The following is an 18,251-nucleotide window of genomic DNA, read 5'->3' as shown; positions in this document are numbered from 1 at the left end:
ACGTTTTAGAAATTCTAAACCCCCTTTGATTTTTCAAAAATAATTAGTAATAAAGGTAATTTCATCCTATAAATATTTAATTAATTGTTTTTCTTGGTAAGAGAATGCACAAAATGCAAAGTTGAAGGGTAAGAGGGAACATTTAAGAGTACTATAGAATTGCATAATTCCATATCCATGTTAACAAACACAATGCACTTTGGCAGAGAGTTTCACCTAGCTCGATAAAGAAAAAATTACGCTCATATTCATTGGGAGAAAATATATATATTTGATTCGAAGAACATCTCAAAATTCAAGTAATTGTAGATGATATAACAACTAACAAGTAGAAAGCCAAAAACACATTTTGATTTGGACGAAAAAAAGTATGAATTTAAAAATATGTTTTCCTTTTTGCCCAATGTTGCTTCGATGACACTTTTACACGCAAGATACACTTCTAAAGTGGTCTCTTTGTCCCACTTAGAAGAGCCAAGAGCAACATTATAAATAGTTTGCCCCTTTCACTCGACAAAATAACGTTTGCTAGTCACTTTGCAATTTTTATTATAAAAAATTTATTATCATCTTGAAATTTTAAGTTATCACATAAAATTTCAAGTATAGTAAATATTTTTAAGTATAGGACCAAAAAATAACTTGTAAACACTATTTTTTTGAGCAAACAAGCCTAAGTTATATGTCCTTTCAAAGATTCAATTTATCATACCATTATAATCATCAAACTTTGCTTGTTGAAATAAAGAATTAAAATTATCTTTTTATCACATTAAAATATTTAAATCTTATCATAATATCAATGAGTCGCAAAATTAGAGTATTTGTTACATTAAAAAAACTAAACTTTTCCTTAATTTGCTTGTTACCTTAATGTGACCTCAAAAGTTGATCTTTTGTAACTTTAAAAACTATGCTGTTAATAGTAGGTAAAACTTAATTATTTATGTGTTATAATTACTAAAGTTCAGTTAATTAATATCACAAAAATAATTTAGAATACTACTAATATAGTGAATAAAATTTCATTGCTAATATAGTGATAACTGTACAATGTTGGAGAAACAAAATCATTTCTTCGAGTTTTGGTGCACAAAATGGTAACATCGGAAAATCATGCCCAAAGGTTATTTAACTGACCAATAGTTGATTGCCACCTGTCAATTGTTCAATTTGGCATCCAACTTTTACATCACATTTCTCAGCTGCAACAATGGCTTTTCTTCTCCGTTTCAGTGAACCGTTTTCCGACGAGATAGCCGGTTCAGGCGATGCTCGTCTTTTCACCGTAACTCGAACCGGTTCCGGTTCGTTCAAACCAATCCGGTGCGGGAAATTCAAATGTGCCTTTGAACCTCTCATTCTATAAGCCGCTTTATCATAAGCAATTGCAGCTTCTTCAGCTGTTTCGTATGTTCCAAGCCAAACTCTAGCTCCTTTCTTCGCCGGATCTCTAATCTCCGCCGCGAATTTCCCCCAAGGCCGCTGTCTAACGCCTCTATAATGCCTTCCCTTCGTTGGCGGAGCCGCCGGAGAAGCTACAAATTCGGTCGGCGACTCAATTTCCTCTCTCGGCTCCGATTTTACTTCGCCGGCGGTGAAATTAAACGGCGACCATCCGACGCTAAGAGCGTCCTTTAATAGACCGTAAATTACCATATCTTCGGAATCGTCAACTTTAAGTGGTAAATCGCCCCATGTTTCAGTCAAACATGGGAATAGACGACTGAAGCTTGAATTCCGGCGATACACCGGGAAATCTCCCGGAAAGTTCGTCGGTGGTAACTCAGTAGAAATGGGTTGATCCATTTTGCTTTGAATTTTAGTTTTTCTTGTGATTTTTGAGATATTTTGGTGTTCAATTTGGATTAGAGCAAAAGGGTATTTTTGAATAATTTATTTTGGAAGAAACAGAATGAAGGAGGAATTATTTATAGGGAAGTGAGAAAAAATGAGATTCATGCACCTTGAAAAGAAGGACTTATGATGTTGCCATTTATTTATTTTTTTCACACTCGATTTTCAATATTCATATTGAATATTTTAGAAGGATAATTTTTTTTTATATATATAAAATTTAAATTCAAAATCTCTCGGATGAATCTCAATTATCTATCATAATTTAATCATATTGATTTTTTTAAAGTTAATTAATAATATTTATTTTGCAATTTAATTAAATTTTTAATTTGTTACAGATGAATGAGTGTTTATCATTTGTCGATTGATAATATATAAAGTTATGGATGATGGAGATAAGGTGCTTCTTGGAAGTTTCTTTGTGGGCAAGTGGATAAATTTTTTATTACAATATTTTATCACGTGGCCAAAAGGCAAGGACAGAAGTTGAACAAGGGGCAAAGAATGACGTAATTGATTTCGAAAGATCAAGTACCTATTACGCCATATTTTATTTGTCAAAATATTTGTTTGTTTGTTTGTTAAAGTACTAGTCCCCATTAGTAGCGGGTTAGAGATATTCAAATATTATTAATATATATTTTTATTATAAAAGAATTTATGTATTATTTTATATATAATTTAATTATTTACATAATAACCTATTTTATATATATAAATTTTATCATAATTTATATGTATATTACTTATATGAATTTTTAAATTAGTAATCAAATATTGTATTGATTTCATCCGTCAATTTAGCTTTTTCAAGATGAAGTTGAAATAGTAGAGGACCAAATAACAAAATGTGAATCAAATATCAATTTGCAAATATTATTTCAAATAAATAAACACCTTTCTTTGAGTTGATTAAAGATAATTATATATATAGTTTATGTGTGTTTTTAAAACTTATTTCTATAATAAATCTATTAACCTTTGACTAGTGGTTAACTTCAAGATAATTAACTTAGACATAAATTAAACAGCTAATTAAGTTGTCTTCTGCTATGATCATTTGTTAATTGTGATTTATGAACAGTATATATGGTCTCTATTATTCCTCCGTATTAGTAGGCGCATTAGTGCACTATAATCTTGTGCTCTGACTTCTGTTATTATCTTTTTATTACTTTCTGTACTTTGATTACTCTATTTTATCTATGTCGCTTTCGTTATTTGCGTTATTCGTTATTTGCTTTCTCATATCGCTTTGAACTTCTTAGCCTTATTTGACCTCTTTATATGCTTCTTTTGAGCCGAGGGTCTCTCGAAAACAGCCGTCCTACCTTGGTAGGAGTAAGATCTGCGTACACTTTACCCTCCCCAGATCCCACGTTGTGGAATTTCACTGTGTTGTTGTTGTTGTTGTTGTTGTATATATGGTCCCTATCTTGTCGATGACATTTTAATTAACGAATAATCTTTAATTTCTCTATTTTTTATATTAGCAATATATTTGAATGAGACTTGTTTAATAGGCTGTTAATTAAGACTATTATATGCTAATGATATTGTTTAAGAAATTATATACTCTCTTCGTATTAAAATAAGTTTTATCTTAGTAAAAATCATGTTCATTAAGAAATCAATCAATACAATGTGTAGTTTACTAAACTATCATTATTTAATAAATGTCTCTTTAAATTGAACACAATTAAAAAGATGGAGTATAGTTGAAAAAAAACATATTAATTTTTATTTTGAATTTCTGAAGTGACACTTATTTTGGGATAATGTAGTTTCACTAAGGTACGTGATACTTATTATGAAACACGGGGAGTACTAGTGGTTTGGCTAAGTCAGTCTCAAGGGTAGACCAGGGGTGGAAGGAGGTTCATTTGAACCTTCTTCGTCGAAAAATTACACTACGTATATAAGGTCAATACTTTTATCTTATGGTATATAGCATGTTTTGAGCTTCAAATCTATCAGAAACAATCTCTCTGCCTCTGAGGTGAAGATAAAGTCTTTTCAACTATTAGTATGAACTATGTTTGCAACCACAACAACCTTTCACTTGAACTAAGTTCTACATCACAAAACATGAACTATAAGTTCTATATGATGCATCACCTAATTATGAGCTTATTAGAATATTAAATGCGTTATACTCATATCATTCGAATAATTCTGGTCATCATAGCCCATATACTTCACTTTTTTTAGTAAACTTTACCTAAATCCCATAATGGAAAAGTCTAATTATTATACATCCCTTATGGTACCAAAATTATCCGATTTCTCTTTTTTTCAGTTTTGCTGATACATTAGTCATGTATCTGATACATCAACTTTAACTGTATAATAGTTAATGCAGATCATCTATTTATGGATAGTATCTTAATATAAGGTATGATTGGTTCTTTAAATCAATTACTGATCTAATTAATTAGATTAATTGGTTAAAAAAGCAACGGTTGTGTACATGAAGATTCAGGCCAAAAAACAGAGCATCAATTCAAACTAAAGTCAATTTTATTTTATTTTTTAGTTTTGCTGATACATTAGTTATGTATTTAATATATCATCTTTAGCTGTAGAATAGTTAATGCATATCAGCTATTTATGAATAGTATCTTAATATAAGGTATGATTGGTTCTTTAAATGAATTACTGATCTAATTAATGAGATTAATTTGTTAAAAAAAGCAACGGTTATGTTCATGAAGATTCAAGCCAGAAAATAGAGCATCGTCTCGAATGAAAAAAACAGAGCATCAATTCAAATCAAAGTCGATTTCAAAATTTTTTTCCAGTTTTGTTGATACATAAGTTATGTATCTGAGACATCAACTTTAGCTGTAGAATAGTTAATGCACATTAGCTATTTATGGATAGTAGATTGAGATAAGGTATGATTGGTTCTTTAAATAAAATACTGATCTAATTAATGGGATTAATTGGTTTAAAAAAGCAAAAGTTATGTACATGAAGATTCAAGCCAAAAAATAGAGCATCAATTCAAACCAAAGTCGATTTCGACTTTTTTCAGTTTTGCTGATACATAAGTTATTTATCTGATACATCAACTTTAGCTGTAGAATAGTTAATGCACATCAGCTATTTATGGATAGTAGATTGAGATAAGGTATGATTGACTCTTTAAATCAATTACTGATCTAATTAATTGTCACGACCTAGCCCCGTAGGCCGTGACTAGTGTCCGAATTGGACACTCGTATACACACATATTATCTTTTGTCAATCGACAATTAAACACGATATAGAATTTATATGGGTAGCACGTTGTCTCAAACTGTCACTTATATATATACCAAAATTAGCTATTTCTTGGGGAGTCTTAATTGTCAAAAATAAGATAACATAATACGTAAGCCGACAAGGCTTTCACTCCGAATGTAAATGTCCAAAAACATATGCCATACTAGTACATCAGACAATATCTACATACAACCCACTCATGTGTCTACAGACCTCTAAGAGGATTAACAATAGCATATGACGAGACAGGGCCCCGCCGTACCCCCAAAATACACAAATATATACATTATAAGGATTAGTACCAAAAGTTTAGGCTCCGAGACAATGGAGCACTTCAACCCGTTGAGTAGAATCCTAAGGTGGCGGCTCTCCAAAATAAGTATCTGTACCTGCGGGCACGAAACGCAGCCCCCCGAAGAAGGGGGTCAGTACGAAATATGTACCGAGTATATAAAGCATAAAATATCGTAAAGGAGATCACATCTGAAATAAAGATTCAGGAGTCAAGTGTCATAATCAATAAATCACTGTACCTGTGTTATAAAATAAAGACATGCATATCATCATCATATATCGTACCTGGCCCGTTATGGGACTCGGTATCACAATTATATCAATATATCGTCATATGTATATATATACCATACCCGGCCCTCTAGCAAGGAACTCGGTGAATAGAGTAGTGTACACTGATACCGTACCCGGCCCATTATGGGACTCGGTGCCATAATCATATCGTCATATCATTATAATATCATATTATCATATCACGTACCCGGCCCTCTAGTAAGGGACTCGGTGAATAATGTAGTGGAATTCATACATGATAACATACCCGGCCTATCGTAGGACTCGGTGAATAATACCATAACAGCATGCACGAATAAGATATCATTAGCAACCTTGTGAAATTTAATCATTATCGGAGACTTAATAGAATAAGCAAAACAGACCATCATTTGAAAACCAAGACAATAGTCATTATAAATCACACTAATTATGGATTATACTAAAATATGAATTATACCACAACATGAGTTATACCAACTAGGATGGCTGGAATTATACACATGAGTCAAGACATAACAATATAAATTTTGAAAATCAAGAACGGTAGCCATCCGAGTATATCTACGAATAAGAGTTTCTTTGGAATTTAAGCATACGTCATTCGTTCGTTTCATATGGATCATGCCAAAAGAAGAAAATGTTAACTTTACATACCTTTAGCGTTTATACGTATACGTTGTCCAATATTGTCTCAACCTATATTAAAACGTTAAGCACTATGATTAAGCTATGGACAAGAATAAAACGTAGTCTATCGTTAGTAGGTTATTTCTAAAAAAAATTGGACAGCACCTCCCCTATACCACTCACTTTTCCCACTTTTAAACCAGCCATATAATCATCAACCAACATCAACAATCCAAAATATTGACACAAAATAAGATTTATTATTCATGTTACCAAAGCAGTAAATTCGGAAAGTCAAGTACCTCACGTTGTATCTAAAATTTGAAAATGAAAACGGCAAAACTGGACTTTATAACCTTCATGAAACATTTAGATCTATGTCTTAAGTTTCCAATGCAAAAGAAATCAACTCAAAATTCATTTTCTACAAAGAGATATCATCAAAATACGAACAGCTATACATGAAGGAATTTTCAATCCAGAATCTGGACAGAATTTGTCTTAAGATTCATGCTCAGTTTTCGACATCATAACAGCAGATATAGACTAAGACATAAACATAAGAGTTGTAGGTACGTGTATTAGCTTTCCAAAACATGTTTAATATCTAAATTCGAAGATCTACACAATGAGATATTCCAGAATTACTACCAGCTACTCAATTCCAAAAACGGGTTTGAACATTCAAAATCTTCATACACCTTTTTCCTCCAAATTCAAGAACAACAACTCATCAACAACATCAAAACAATATCAACCATTATTATACATCATCACTAACCTAATTTCATCCATTTAATCTACCTAAAACAACCCTTTAACCCATAAATCTCAACAAATCACCAAACTAGTTTATAACACTATTTTCTCCGTTCTAATCCGTTAAAACTCTAAGTAAACTTGTTAACAATGAAAAGGAGACTTTAATATTACCTTGAATTTGCAGCACCACATAAAATCTTCTCCTTATTGGTTGATTTCTAGCTCAAATTGAAGCCAACACGACGTACAACAATTTTCTCTTCATGAGCTTCGGATTTCGGGACTTAATTTTGGTCGGATTTGGGATTTTTCTCAAGAACTCCCTTTCTCTCTCTCTTTGGAAATTTCCAGAATTATGTTGATCTTTGTATGAAGGAATAGTTACAAAAAATCAGATTTAATTTTGTGGGTATTGGGCCTGACCCGAATTAGAATTGGGTTGGGCCGAATTCACTATTTAGTTTGGCCTGTCAGATTTAAAACGTCTATATCTTATTACTCCGATATCACATTTCGTCCCACGACCTATGGTTGGAAAGATATTTCAATTATCTACAACTTTCATGTTGAGAGTTTTCCCAAATTCTCAAATTATAAAGAGGTTATGGCCTCCCGAAGTCAGCTTACCCGAAACGTAACTTTAAGAAAAACATATTTGATGGCTTCTATTTTGATTCGGCTTAAGGGTCCTTCTTGAGATGTATTTTACTACACATAATTTATTCATATAACTTGGCATCTACAACAAATCATGTCCTTTTAAAAATTCAAAATTAAAAGCCCTTGAATTTATAATCGTTAGCTTACGAATAATCCAAAATGCAAAAATACGGAATGTAACATTCTTCCCCCCTTTAGAACATTCGTCCTCGAATGTTAAACCCGCCTCATAAAGTCTTATAAGAAATTTGGGGGAATAGTCTTTTTTTTTTTTTTGCAACAACAAATAGTTTCATATGTCAATCAATATAATTAATCAAGAGGTTTAGATTACCTATAGGCGTAGAAAACAAGTGAGGATACTTATCCTTCATCTCTTCCTCGGCTTCCCAGGTCATCTCTTCTCTATTGTTATTTTGCCACAATACTTTGACGGAAGCCACATCCTTAGTACGTAACCTTCTGACTTGGCGATCAAGTATAGCTATAGGGTTTTCCTCGTAAGAAAGCTCCTCCGTCACCTGGATATCATCCATGGGGAATACTTTAGAAGGATCACCAATGCATTTGCGAAGCATCGACACGTGAAAAACAGGGTGCACTGCTTCCAAATCAGATGGTAGGTCCAACTCATATGCAACCTTGCCTATTCTACGAGTAACCTGATAAGGGCCAATGTAGCGCGGGCTAAGCTTTCCTTTCTTACCGAATCTCATTACCCCCTTCATGGGTGACACCTTCAAAAACACCCAATCACTAACCTGAAACTCTAAGGGTCGACGTCGATTGTCTGCATATGATTTCTGTCGACTCTGGGCTGCTAATAACCTTTCCCGAATAAGCTTCACTTTATCAACAGCTTGTTGAATCATATCGGGTCCGATTAACTTAGCCTCACCAACATCAAACCAGCCAATAGGTGACCTACACTTCCTGCCATATAAAGCCTCATACGGTGCCATCTGAATGCTAGAATGGTAGCTGTTATTATAGGCAAACTCAATAAGTGGCAGATGGTCATCCCAACTACCTCTAAAGTCAATAATACAGGCCCGTAACATATCTTCTAGCGTCTGAATAGTGCGTTCAGCCTGCCCATCAGTCTGAGGGTGAAATGCTGTACTAAGATTTATTTGTGTTCCCAATCCCTTCTGAAATGATCTCCAGAAGCTAGCTGTAAACTGAGCCCCTCTGTCTGAGATAATAGATATGGGAATCCCATGAAGTCTTACTATCTCTTTGATATATAACCTTGCATAGTCCTCCGCTGAATATGTAGTTCTAACCGGAAGAAAGTGGGCTGATTTTGTCAGCCTATCTACAATCACCCATATGGAATCATACTTCCGTGGAGTGCGAGGTAAGCCTGTAATAAAATCCATATTAATTGCTTCCCACTTCCAAGTCGGGATTTCTATCTCTTGTAATAGTCCGCCAGGCTTCTGATGCTCAATTTTAACTTATTGGCAGTTTGGGCACTGGGCTACAAACTTTGCTATATCCTTCTTCATTCCATTCCACCAGTATAAACATCTAAGATCATGATACATCTTTGTCGACCCTGGATGCACAGAATACCGGGCATAGTGTGCCTCTCCCAAAACCTGTTGTCGTAGCCCTATAATCTCAGGTACGCATAATCTGCCTCTATATCTTAGCACTCCATCAGGTGTGACCTCGAATGGGGTCCTTTCCTTTTGAAGGGTTTCATCTCGGTACTGTGCCAGAATAGGGTCTTCATACTGGCGTTGCTTTACCGCTTCTATGATAGAGGATTCAGCAACTCCTCGAATAAAAACTCTACCATCACTAGAATCAGCCAAACGGACTCCAAGGTTAGCTAACTGGCAAATATCACGGATTATCTTTTCTCGTTCTGGTTGTACATCTGCCAGGCTACCCATGGATTTACGGCTAAGTGCATCTGCTACAACATTTGCTTTCCCTGGGTGGTATAGAATATTAACATCATAATCTTTCAGCAACTCTAGCCACCTTCTCTGTCGCAAATTCAGGTCCTTCTGCTTAAAGATATATTGGAGACTTTTGTGGTCCGTATAGATATCAATATGTACACCATATAAATAATGCCTCCATAGTTTCAAAGCATGAATTACTGCTGCTAATTCCAGATCATGAGTTGGATAATTTCTTTCGTGCTTCCTTAACTGTCGGGAGGCATAAGCTATGACTCTACCATGTTGCATCAATACACATCCTAACCCAACACCAGAAGCATCACAATAAATAACATAGCCATCTGGTCCTTCAGGAAGGGTTAGAACTGGGGCCGTAGTCAACTTGTCTTTCAGCAACTGAAAGCTTTGTTCACAGGCATCGGTCCACTGGAACTTAACGGCCTTTTGAGTTAGCCTTGTTAAAGGTGCTGAAATTGAAGCAAATTTCTCAACGAATCTCCTGTAATATCCTGCTAGCCCAAGAAAACTACGTACCTCAGTAGGTGTCGTAGGTATAGGCCAAGTCTTTACGGCCTCGATTTTCTGTGTATCTACTCGAATACCATCAGCTCCAATAATGTGCCCCAAGAATGCTACTGAAGTCAACCAGAATTCACATTTAGAAAATTTAGCATACAACTTCTGGTGTTGGAGCACCCCAAGTACCTTCCTCAAATGATCTACGTGCTCCCCTTCCGATCGTGAGTAGACCAGAATATCATCAATAAATACAATCACAAACAGGTCTAGGAATGGCTTGAACACTCGGTTCATAAGATCCATAAACACTGCTGGGGCATTGGTCAGCCCAAAAGACATCACCCGAAACTCATAATGCCCGTATCGGGTCCTAAACGCAGTCTTTGGAATATCTGCCTCCTTTACCCGTACCTGGTGATAGCCTGACCGCAAGTCTATTTTTGAAAAACACTTAGCACCTTGCAATTGGTCAAATAAATCATCAATCCTGGGGAGAGGATATCTATTCTTTATTGTCACCTTGTTCAACTGCCTATAATCAATACACATTCGTAGTGACCCATCTTTCTTTCTCACGAATAATACCGGTGCTCCCCAAGGTGATATACTGGGCCTAATGAAGCCTTTTTCTAATAGGTCTCGCAGTTGCTCCTTCAACTCCTTCAGTTCTGCGGGTGCCATTCTGTAGGGAGGAATAGATATAGGCTGGGTATCTGGCAATATATCTATATTGAAATCTATCTTCCGCTCAGGAGGAAGACCTGGAAGTTCATCTGGGAATACATCTGTAAATTCGTTAACTACCGGAACTGACTGAAGAGTCGATTCCTCTGCTTCCAAGTTATGGATACGAACCAGATGATAAATATAACCCTTTCTAACCATTTTCCTTGCCTTGAGGTATGAAATAAACTTACCCCTCGGTGATGCTGTATTGCCCATCCATTCTATGACTGGTTCTCCTGGGAATTGGAATTGAACTACTTTTTCTCTACAATCAACATTAGCATAACAAGAAGCTAGCCAATCCATGCCCATAATAACATCAAATTCTGTCATAGCTAACTCTACCAAATCTGCCTTGGTGTGTCGACTATATATAATCACCGAACAATCTCTATATACTTTGTTGGCTATAACAGAATCTCCTACCGGTGTAGCTACCTCAAATGGTTCTATTGATTCAGATTTTATTCCGATTCTACTAGCAACAAAGGGAGATATATATGATAAGGTGGAACCTGGATCTATCAATGCATATACATCCTGCGAGAAAATCGATAATATACCTGTAACTACATTTGGCGACGCCTCCTGGTCCTGTCTACTAGCCAAGGCATATATGCGGTTCGAAGGACCGCTAGAACTGAAAGATCCACCACGGCCTCTACCACGGCCTGCTGTTATCTGAATACCCTGCCCCACAGGGCGCATAGCTACAGAAGAAGATGAGCCAACAACTGACCCAGTAGGCTGAGCTGCACCACTTAAATTACCCCTAAATGGACACTCCCTCATAATATGGCCTTGACGGCCGCAAGTAAAGCATGCACCTGTAGAAAAATGACATTCTCCAAAATGTGACCTACCACAACGAGGACACCGAGGCAAAGGTGGTCTCGATTGACGCGAACCCCTGTTTATCTGTGAACTTGAAACCCTGGAGCTTTGACCGGATCCTGAATACCCTGTGCTATCGAATCTACTACCTTTGAATTGTGGGGGTGCACTCCGGGCTGGCTGAGAAGGATATCTACTGTACTGCTGAGGCTGCCCGCCTTGAAATTCCCCAGAATAACTAGCCGATCTAGCTCTTTTACGCTGGCCTCTATCATGATCTCTATCGGGCTGACGCCCTCTGTGCCGATCTTCTACCCCTTGTGCATATGCCTGTACCCGAGCAATGTCTATACCTGGCTGAGAAGCCATTGCCATACAGCTATCAATCAAATAACGATCCAGCCCCATCACATACCGATGCACTCTATCAGCCATGTCAGCTACAATAGCTGGTGCATGTCTCGCCAACGAGTCAAACTCAAGGCTATAATCTCTGATGCTCCTGCCATTCTGCCTCAATTGTAAAAACCTGTCTACTCTGGCTCGTCTCATCTCTGGAGGTAGAAAGTGGCCAAGGAAGGCCTCCACAAATTCACCCCACACCGCTGGAGGAGCACCCTCGCCCCTAGATAACTCCCATGACTCATACCAATTAACAGCTACATCACGCAGCCGATAGGAAGCTAACTCAACAGACTCTGTCTCAGAAGCCTTAATTATTCTCAACGTACGCTGCACCTGTCGGATAAACTCCTGCGGGTCATCCCCGGGCCTTGACCCATAGAACTCTGGAGGATTACAAGTCAAGAAATCACGAGCCCTTAAACTATCATGTCTATCAGCATAGTCAACCCCTAACCCATGCCTGCGAGCCTGCCCTGTCGCTATTCTGGTCAGCAACTGAACTGCATCTCTCATAGCCCTGTCCTCTGCCCCTGGCTGAAGAGCTGGAGGCTCAGGTACTGGAGCCTTTGGAGCTGGCGGTGAAGCAACCCCCCGATCCATAGTGTCAGTTGCTGCTTCTCTCTCCTCATATGGCGGTGTAGTAGAGCTCGCCGACTGGAGCACAACCTCAGGCATAGACTGGGCACGGGCCCTAGTAATCCTCGGGGTCCGACTAGTCTCTCCTACTACTGACTTTCCCTTTTGGGCAGCTGTCGCTTTTCTTGGAGGCATCGCTGTAAATATAATAGTATGTTAGGGAGAAATTATCCTGATAATATAGCTCTATCGCACGATTTAAAGTAAAAGAAATGATAACATCCTAAATATCCTGTAGCCTCCTGTTTATAGATGTGGTGCACAACACACCGATAAACAAGACTCTACTAGACACGGTCTGTAGACATTCCGAGGATGAACTGCTCTGATACCACTTTTGTCACGACCTAGCCCCGTAGGCCGTGACTAGTGTCCGAATTGGACACTCGTATACACACATATTATCTTTTGTCAATCGACAATTAAACACGATATAGAATTTATATGGGTAGCACGTTGTCTCAAACTGTCACTTATATATATACCAAAATTAGCTATTTCTTGGGGAGTCTTAATTGTCAAAAATAAGATAACATAATACGTAAGCCGACAAGGCTTTCACTCCGAATGTAAATGTCCAAAAACATATGCCATACTAGTACATCAGACAATATCTACATACAACCCACTCATGTGTCTACAGACCTCTAAGAGGATTAACAATAGCATATGACGAGACAGGGCCCCGCCGTACCCCCAAAATACACAAATATATACATTATAAGGATTAGTACCAAAAGTTTAGGCTCCGAGACAATGGAGCACTTCAACCCGTTGAGTAGAATCCTAAGGTGGCGGCTCTCCAAAATAAGTATCTGTACCTGCGGGCACGAAACGCAGCCCCCCGAAGAAGGGGGTCAGTACGAAATATGTACCGAGTATATAAAGCATAAAATATCGTAAAGGAGATCACATCTGAAATAAAGATTCAGGAGTCAAGTGTCATAATCAATAAATCACTGTACCTGTGTTATAAAATAAAGACATGCATATCATCATCATATATCGTACCTGGCCCGTTATGGGACTCGGTATCACAATTATATCAATATATCGTCATATGTATATATATACCATACCCGGCCCTCTAGCAAGGAACTCGGTGAATAGAGTAGTGTACACTGATACCGTACCCGGCCCATTATGGGACTCGGTGCCATAATCATATCGTCATATCATTATAATATCATATTATCATATCACGTACCCGGCCCTCTAGTAAGGGACTCGGTGAATAATGTAGTGGAATTCATACATGATAACATACCCGGCCTATCGTAGGACTCGGTGAATAATACCATAACAGCATGCACGAATAAGATATCATTAGCAACCTTGTGAAATTTAATCATTATCGGAGACTTAATAGAATAAGCAAAACAGACCATCATTTGAAAACCAAGACAATAGTCATTATAAATCACACTAATTATGGATTATACTAAAATATGAATTATACCACAACATGAGTTATACCAACTAGGATGGCTGGAATTATACACATGAGTCAAGACATAACAATATAAATTTTGAAAATCAAGAACGGTAGCCATCCGAGTATATCTACGAATAAGAGTTTCTTTGGAATTTAAGCATACGTCATTCGTTCGTTTCATATGGATCATGCCAAAAGAAGAAAATGTTAACTTTACATACCTTTAGCGTTTATACGTATACGTTGTCCAATATTGTCTCAACCTATATTAAAACGTTAAGCACTATGATTAAGCTATGGACAAGAATAAAACGTAGTCTATCGTTAGTAGGTTATTTCTAAAAAAAATTGGACAGCACCTCCCCTATACCACTCACTTTTCCCACTTTTAAACCAGCCATATAATCATCAACCAACATCAACAATCCAAAATATTGACACAAAATAAGATTTATTATTCATGTTACCAAAGCAGTAAATTCGGAAAGTCAAGTACCTCACGTTGTATCTAAAATTTGAAAATGAAAACGGCAAAACTGGACTTTATAACCTTCATGAAACATTTAGATCTATGTCTTAAGTTTCCAATGCAAAAGAAATCAACTCAAAATTCATTTTCTACAAAGAGATATCATCAAAATACGAACAGCTATACATGAAGGAATTTTCAATCCAGAATCTGGACAGAATTTGTCTTAAGATTCATGCTCAGTTTTCGACATCATAACAGCAGATATAGACTAAGACATAAACATAAGAGTTGTAGGTACGTGTATTAGCTTTCCAAAACATGTTTAATATCTAAATTCGAAGATCTACACAATGAGATATTCCAGAATTACTACCAGCTACTCAATTCCAAAAACGGGTTTGAACATTCAAAATCTTCATACACCTTTTTCCTCCAAATTCAAGAACAACAACTCATCAACAACATCAAAACAATATCAACCATTATTATACATCATCACTAACCTAATTTCATCCATTTAATCTACCTAAAACAACCCTTTAACCCATAAATCTCAACAAATCACCAAACTAGTTTATAACACTATTTTCTCCGTTCTAATCCGTTAAAACTCTAACTAAACTTGTTAACAATGAAAAGGAGACTTTAATATTACCTTGAATTTGCAGCACCACATAAAATCTTCTCCTTATTGGTTGATTTCTAGCTCAAATTGAAGCCAACACGACGTACAACAATTTTCTCTTCATGAGCTTCGGATTTCGGGACTTAATTTTGGTCGGATTTGGGATTTTTCTCAAGAACTCCCTTTCTCTCTCTCTTTGGAAATTTCCAGAATTATGTTGATCTTTGTATGAAGGAATAGTTACAAAAAATCAGATTTAATTTTGTGGGTATTGGGCCTGACCCGAATTAGAATTGGGTTGGGCCGAATTCACTATTTAGTTTGGCCTGTCAGATTTAAAACGTCTATATCTTATTACTCCGATATCACATTTCGTCCCACGACCTATGGTTGGAAAGATATTTCAATTATCTACAACTTTCATGTTGAGAGTTTTCCCAAATTCTCAAATTATAAAGAGGTTATGGCCTCCCGAAGTCAGCTTACCCGAAACGTAACTTTAAGAAAAACATATTTGATGGCTTCTATTTTGATTCGGCTTAAGGGTCCTTCTTGAGATGTATTTTACTACACATAATTTATTCATATAACTTGGCATCTACAACAAATCATGTCCTTTTAAAAATTCAAAATTAAAAGCCCTTGAATTTATAATCGTTAGCTTACGAATAATCCAAAATGCAAAAATACGGAATGTAACATTAATGGGATTAATTGGTTAAAAAAGGCAACAGTTATGTACATAAAGTTTCAAGCTAAAAAATAGAGCATCGTCTCCAAGGAAAAAAATAGAGCATCAATTCAAACCAAACTTCGAGTTTCATCAATTAATCGATATGAATATTCCGATACTACTGAGATATTCTGGAATTTGGCAATCCGATGTTAGTTATGAACAATACAAAAGTGATGAAATAGTTGTCGATGACATATGTGTGAAGTTTATTTCCTGCAGGTTTTTGATACATCAGTTATGTATAAAATGTGCTAATTAAATACTAATACATCAATTCTGATACATCAGATCTATAGTTGATACATCAGTTGTGAAACATATGTTTGAAGTGTATTTCCTGCAGTTTTTTGATACATCAGTTAGGTATAACCTGTGCTAATTAAATATTGATACATCAATTCTGTAGTTGATACATACGTTCTGATACATATATGTGAAATTTATTTCCTGCGGGCTTGACTCATCAGTTAGGTATAACATGTGCTAATTAAATACTGATACATCAGTTATGATACATCAGTTCTACAGTTGATACATAAGTTCTAATACATATATGTGAAGTTTATTTCCTGCAGGTTGTTGATTAATCAATTCCTTCAAGGGGTGGGACGGGATCTTCTTGATGACGTACTTCATTCCGTGCATTGACATGAAAAATGATTAAATACAACTTGAACTTGATACATAAATACGATATATCAGACGCATTAAAATATTTGATACATGAGAATCTGATACATACAGAAGATGTATCAGAAGCAGTAAGGCTTCATAAATTATAATCTGATTCATAAATGTAGATGTATCAGAATCATTAAAATTTGATACAATAGAAACTGATACTTAAACACGATGTATCAGAAGTAGTAAATCTCTAGATAAAATGACATTTTAAAAAAATACTATATATCAGAAACGTTAACGCTTGATACATGAGAATCTGATACATAAACAATATGTATCAGAATCAAAAAAACCTTCATAAAAACAGTATTAAAAAAACTTAATTGAACCCATACCTTTGGGAGATTAGGGAATGTTGTAACCCCTTCATTCTTGTTGTCTAGTTCTTTGGGTGCATGTTGAACTGGAGCTTTCGACTTCAATTTCTCACGTAGCTTATCCATCACTGCTGGATCGTTACGATGTTTGGATGTAATCTCGTCGTAACCTTCCCAAGATAAATCAGAACCAGGTAAAACAAGAATTCCTTGATTTTTATTCAACTGTGTGAGACCATGAACGGATTCCATATATATCATTGAAGATATGAGTTAAAAAAACACAAAGATTTACAGAAGAAAGCAAAGGATACCAATTTTAGAAGATTTTTCAAAGATTTACAGTAGAAATCAAACGATACAAATTTTAGGATAAATCAGATTGAATGAGGATGAAGTGAGATTTCAGATAAGGAAAAACTTAAATATACCTTAGTTAAAACCTTGAAATTGAGTAACAGATGTACTCAGAAATTCAAAATCTCAAAATTGATGAATAAGAGCGAATTTATGTGAGGATTTAGGGAGGAAGAGTGATGTATCAGTGAGGGAGAGAGAGTTAAAGGAAAAATAGGGATTTTGGATATTTTTTGGTATAATAAAAAATACAAGTAAATATGACATTAGAATATGTGTAAAAGGGTAATTTTTTCTTTTTTTGTTTGTATGTGTCTCCAAAGATAATAAACTGACCTATAGACATGCAAAAGAAGCATTGGGCCCACTGTATTATTTTCATATTCATCTCGCTCAATCATTAGTTCAAAATCGATAGTAATTGGGCCCATAAATACTCAACATACATGATATAATATAATCTGTTTTGGATATAACTTTCTTCGAAAAATCTCACTACATTAAAAATATACATATATATACACTTTATATATACAACTTCTATTATTTTTTTGTAAAATCTAACTATGTTGACTTTGTTCGCACATGCAATAATAATATGTTATGTATTATACATGTCATATGATCAATGCATGTAGTCTAATGGTGTCTTTATATATTTCTTATTAAACTATATCTTGATTAACAATAAGGTTAATGGATGCGTGTTAAACACAGTTTATGACACAATTAGACAACTATCTATTGTCATTACTTTATTTATCTTCAAAACATCACATCATGCTTAAGTAAGAAGTTGGTTGATGTTTATCTCAAGCAAAAAATAATTAAGAATATTAG

General features: G+C 35.7%; 2 protein-coding genes across 6 annotated transcripts; both read right to left on the bottom strand.

Moving 5' to 3' along the window:
• Nucleotides 1–1,011: 1,011 nt before the first annotated feature.
• On the bottom strand, nucleotides 1,012–1,958 carry LOC129877664 (ethylene-responsive transcription factor 1-like). Its single transcript, XM_055953192.1, has one exon. The coding sequence runs from the start codon at nucleotides 1,807–1,809 to the stop codon at nucleotides 1,132–1,134; it is 678 nt and encodes a 225-aa protein (XP_055809167.1). The 5' UTR covers nucleotides 1,810–1,958; the 3' UTR covers nucleotides 1,012–1,131.
• A 3,193-nt stretch (nucleotides 1,959–5,151) lies between these two features.
• On the bottom strand, nucleotides 5,152–15,980 carry LOC129880835 (uncharacterized). Of its 5 annotated transcripts, XM_055955059.1 has the most exons (5): nucleotides 15,348–15,977; nucleotides 14,442–14,483; nucleotides 13,520–13,606; nucleotides 11,474–12,922; nucleotides 5,152–5,516 (listed from the first exon to the last, which is right to left on the bottom strand). In XM_055955059.1, the coding sequence occupies exons 4-5, from the start codon at nucleotides 12,918–12,920 to the stop codon at nucleotides 5,482–5,484; spliced, it is 1,482 nt and encodes a 493-aa protein (XP_055811034.1). In that variant the 5' UTR covers nucleotides 12,921–12,922; nucleotides 13,520–13,606; nucleotides 14,442–14,483; nucleotides 15,348–15,977; the 3' UTR covers nucleotides 5,152–5,481. The 5 variants fall into 5 exon arrangements, 2 of the variants coding, with proteins under 2 accessions (XP_055811034.1, XP_055811035.1); XM_055955060.1 differs by lacking the exon at nucleotides 14,442–14,483 and having other exon boundaries at nucleotides 15,348–15,980; XR_008765502.1 differs by lacking the exons at nucleotides 11,474–12,922; nucleotides 13,520–13,606; nucleotides 14,442–14,483; nucleotides 15,348–15,977 and adding exons at nucleotides 6,352–6,393; nucleotides 7,258–7,984.
• Between the last annotated feature and the right edge of the window lie 2,271 nt (nucleotides 15,981–18,251).

The sequence above is a fragment of the Solanum dulcamara genome, chromosome 2 (genome assembly GCF_947179165.1).
Source record: "Solanum dulcamara chromosome 2, daSolDulc1.2, whole genome shotgun sequence".
Taxonomy (NCBI): Eukaryota; Viridiplantae; Streptophyta; class Magnoliopsida; order Solanales; family Solanaceae; genus Solanum; species Solanum dulcamara.
The sequence above is the reverse complement of the archived record's forward strand: the minus strand, read 5'-3'. Positions and strand labels throughout refer to the sequence as shown.

What these genes read in the sequence shown, in the direction of transcription:
- LOC129880835 (XM_055955060.1), bottom strand. Translation starts at nt 12,920, where the DNA reads ATGCCTCCAAGAAAAGCGACAGCTGCCCAAAAGGGAAAGTCAGTAGTA. An exon ending in GTCGCCAAATGTAGTTACAG is followed by an intron (nt 5,517 to 11,473) that starts GTATATTATCGA and finishes TCGTGCCCGCAG; the next exon opens with GTACAGATACTTATTTTGGA.
- LOC129877664 (XM_055953192.1), bottom strand. Translation starts at nt 1,809, where the DNA reads ATGGATCAACCCATTTCTACTGAGTTACCACCGACGAACTTTCCGGGA.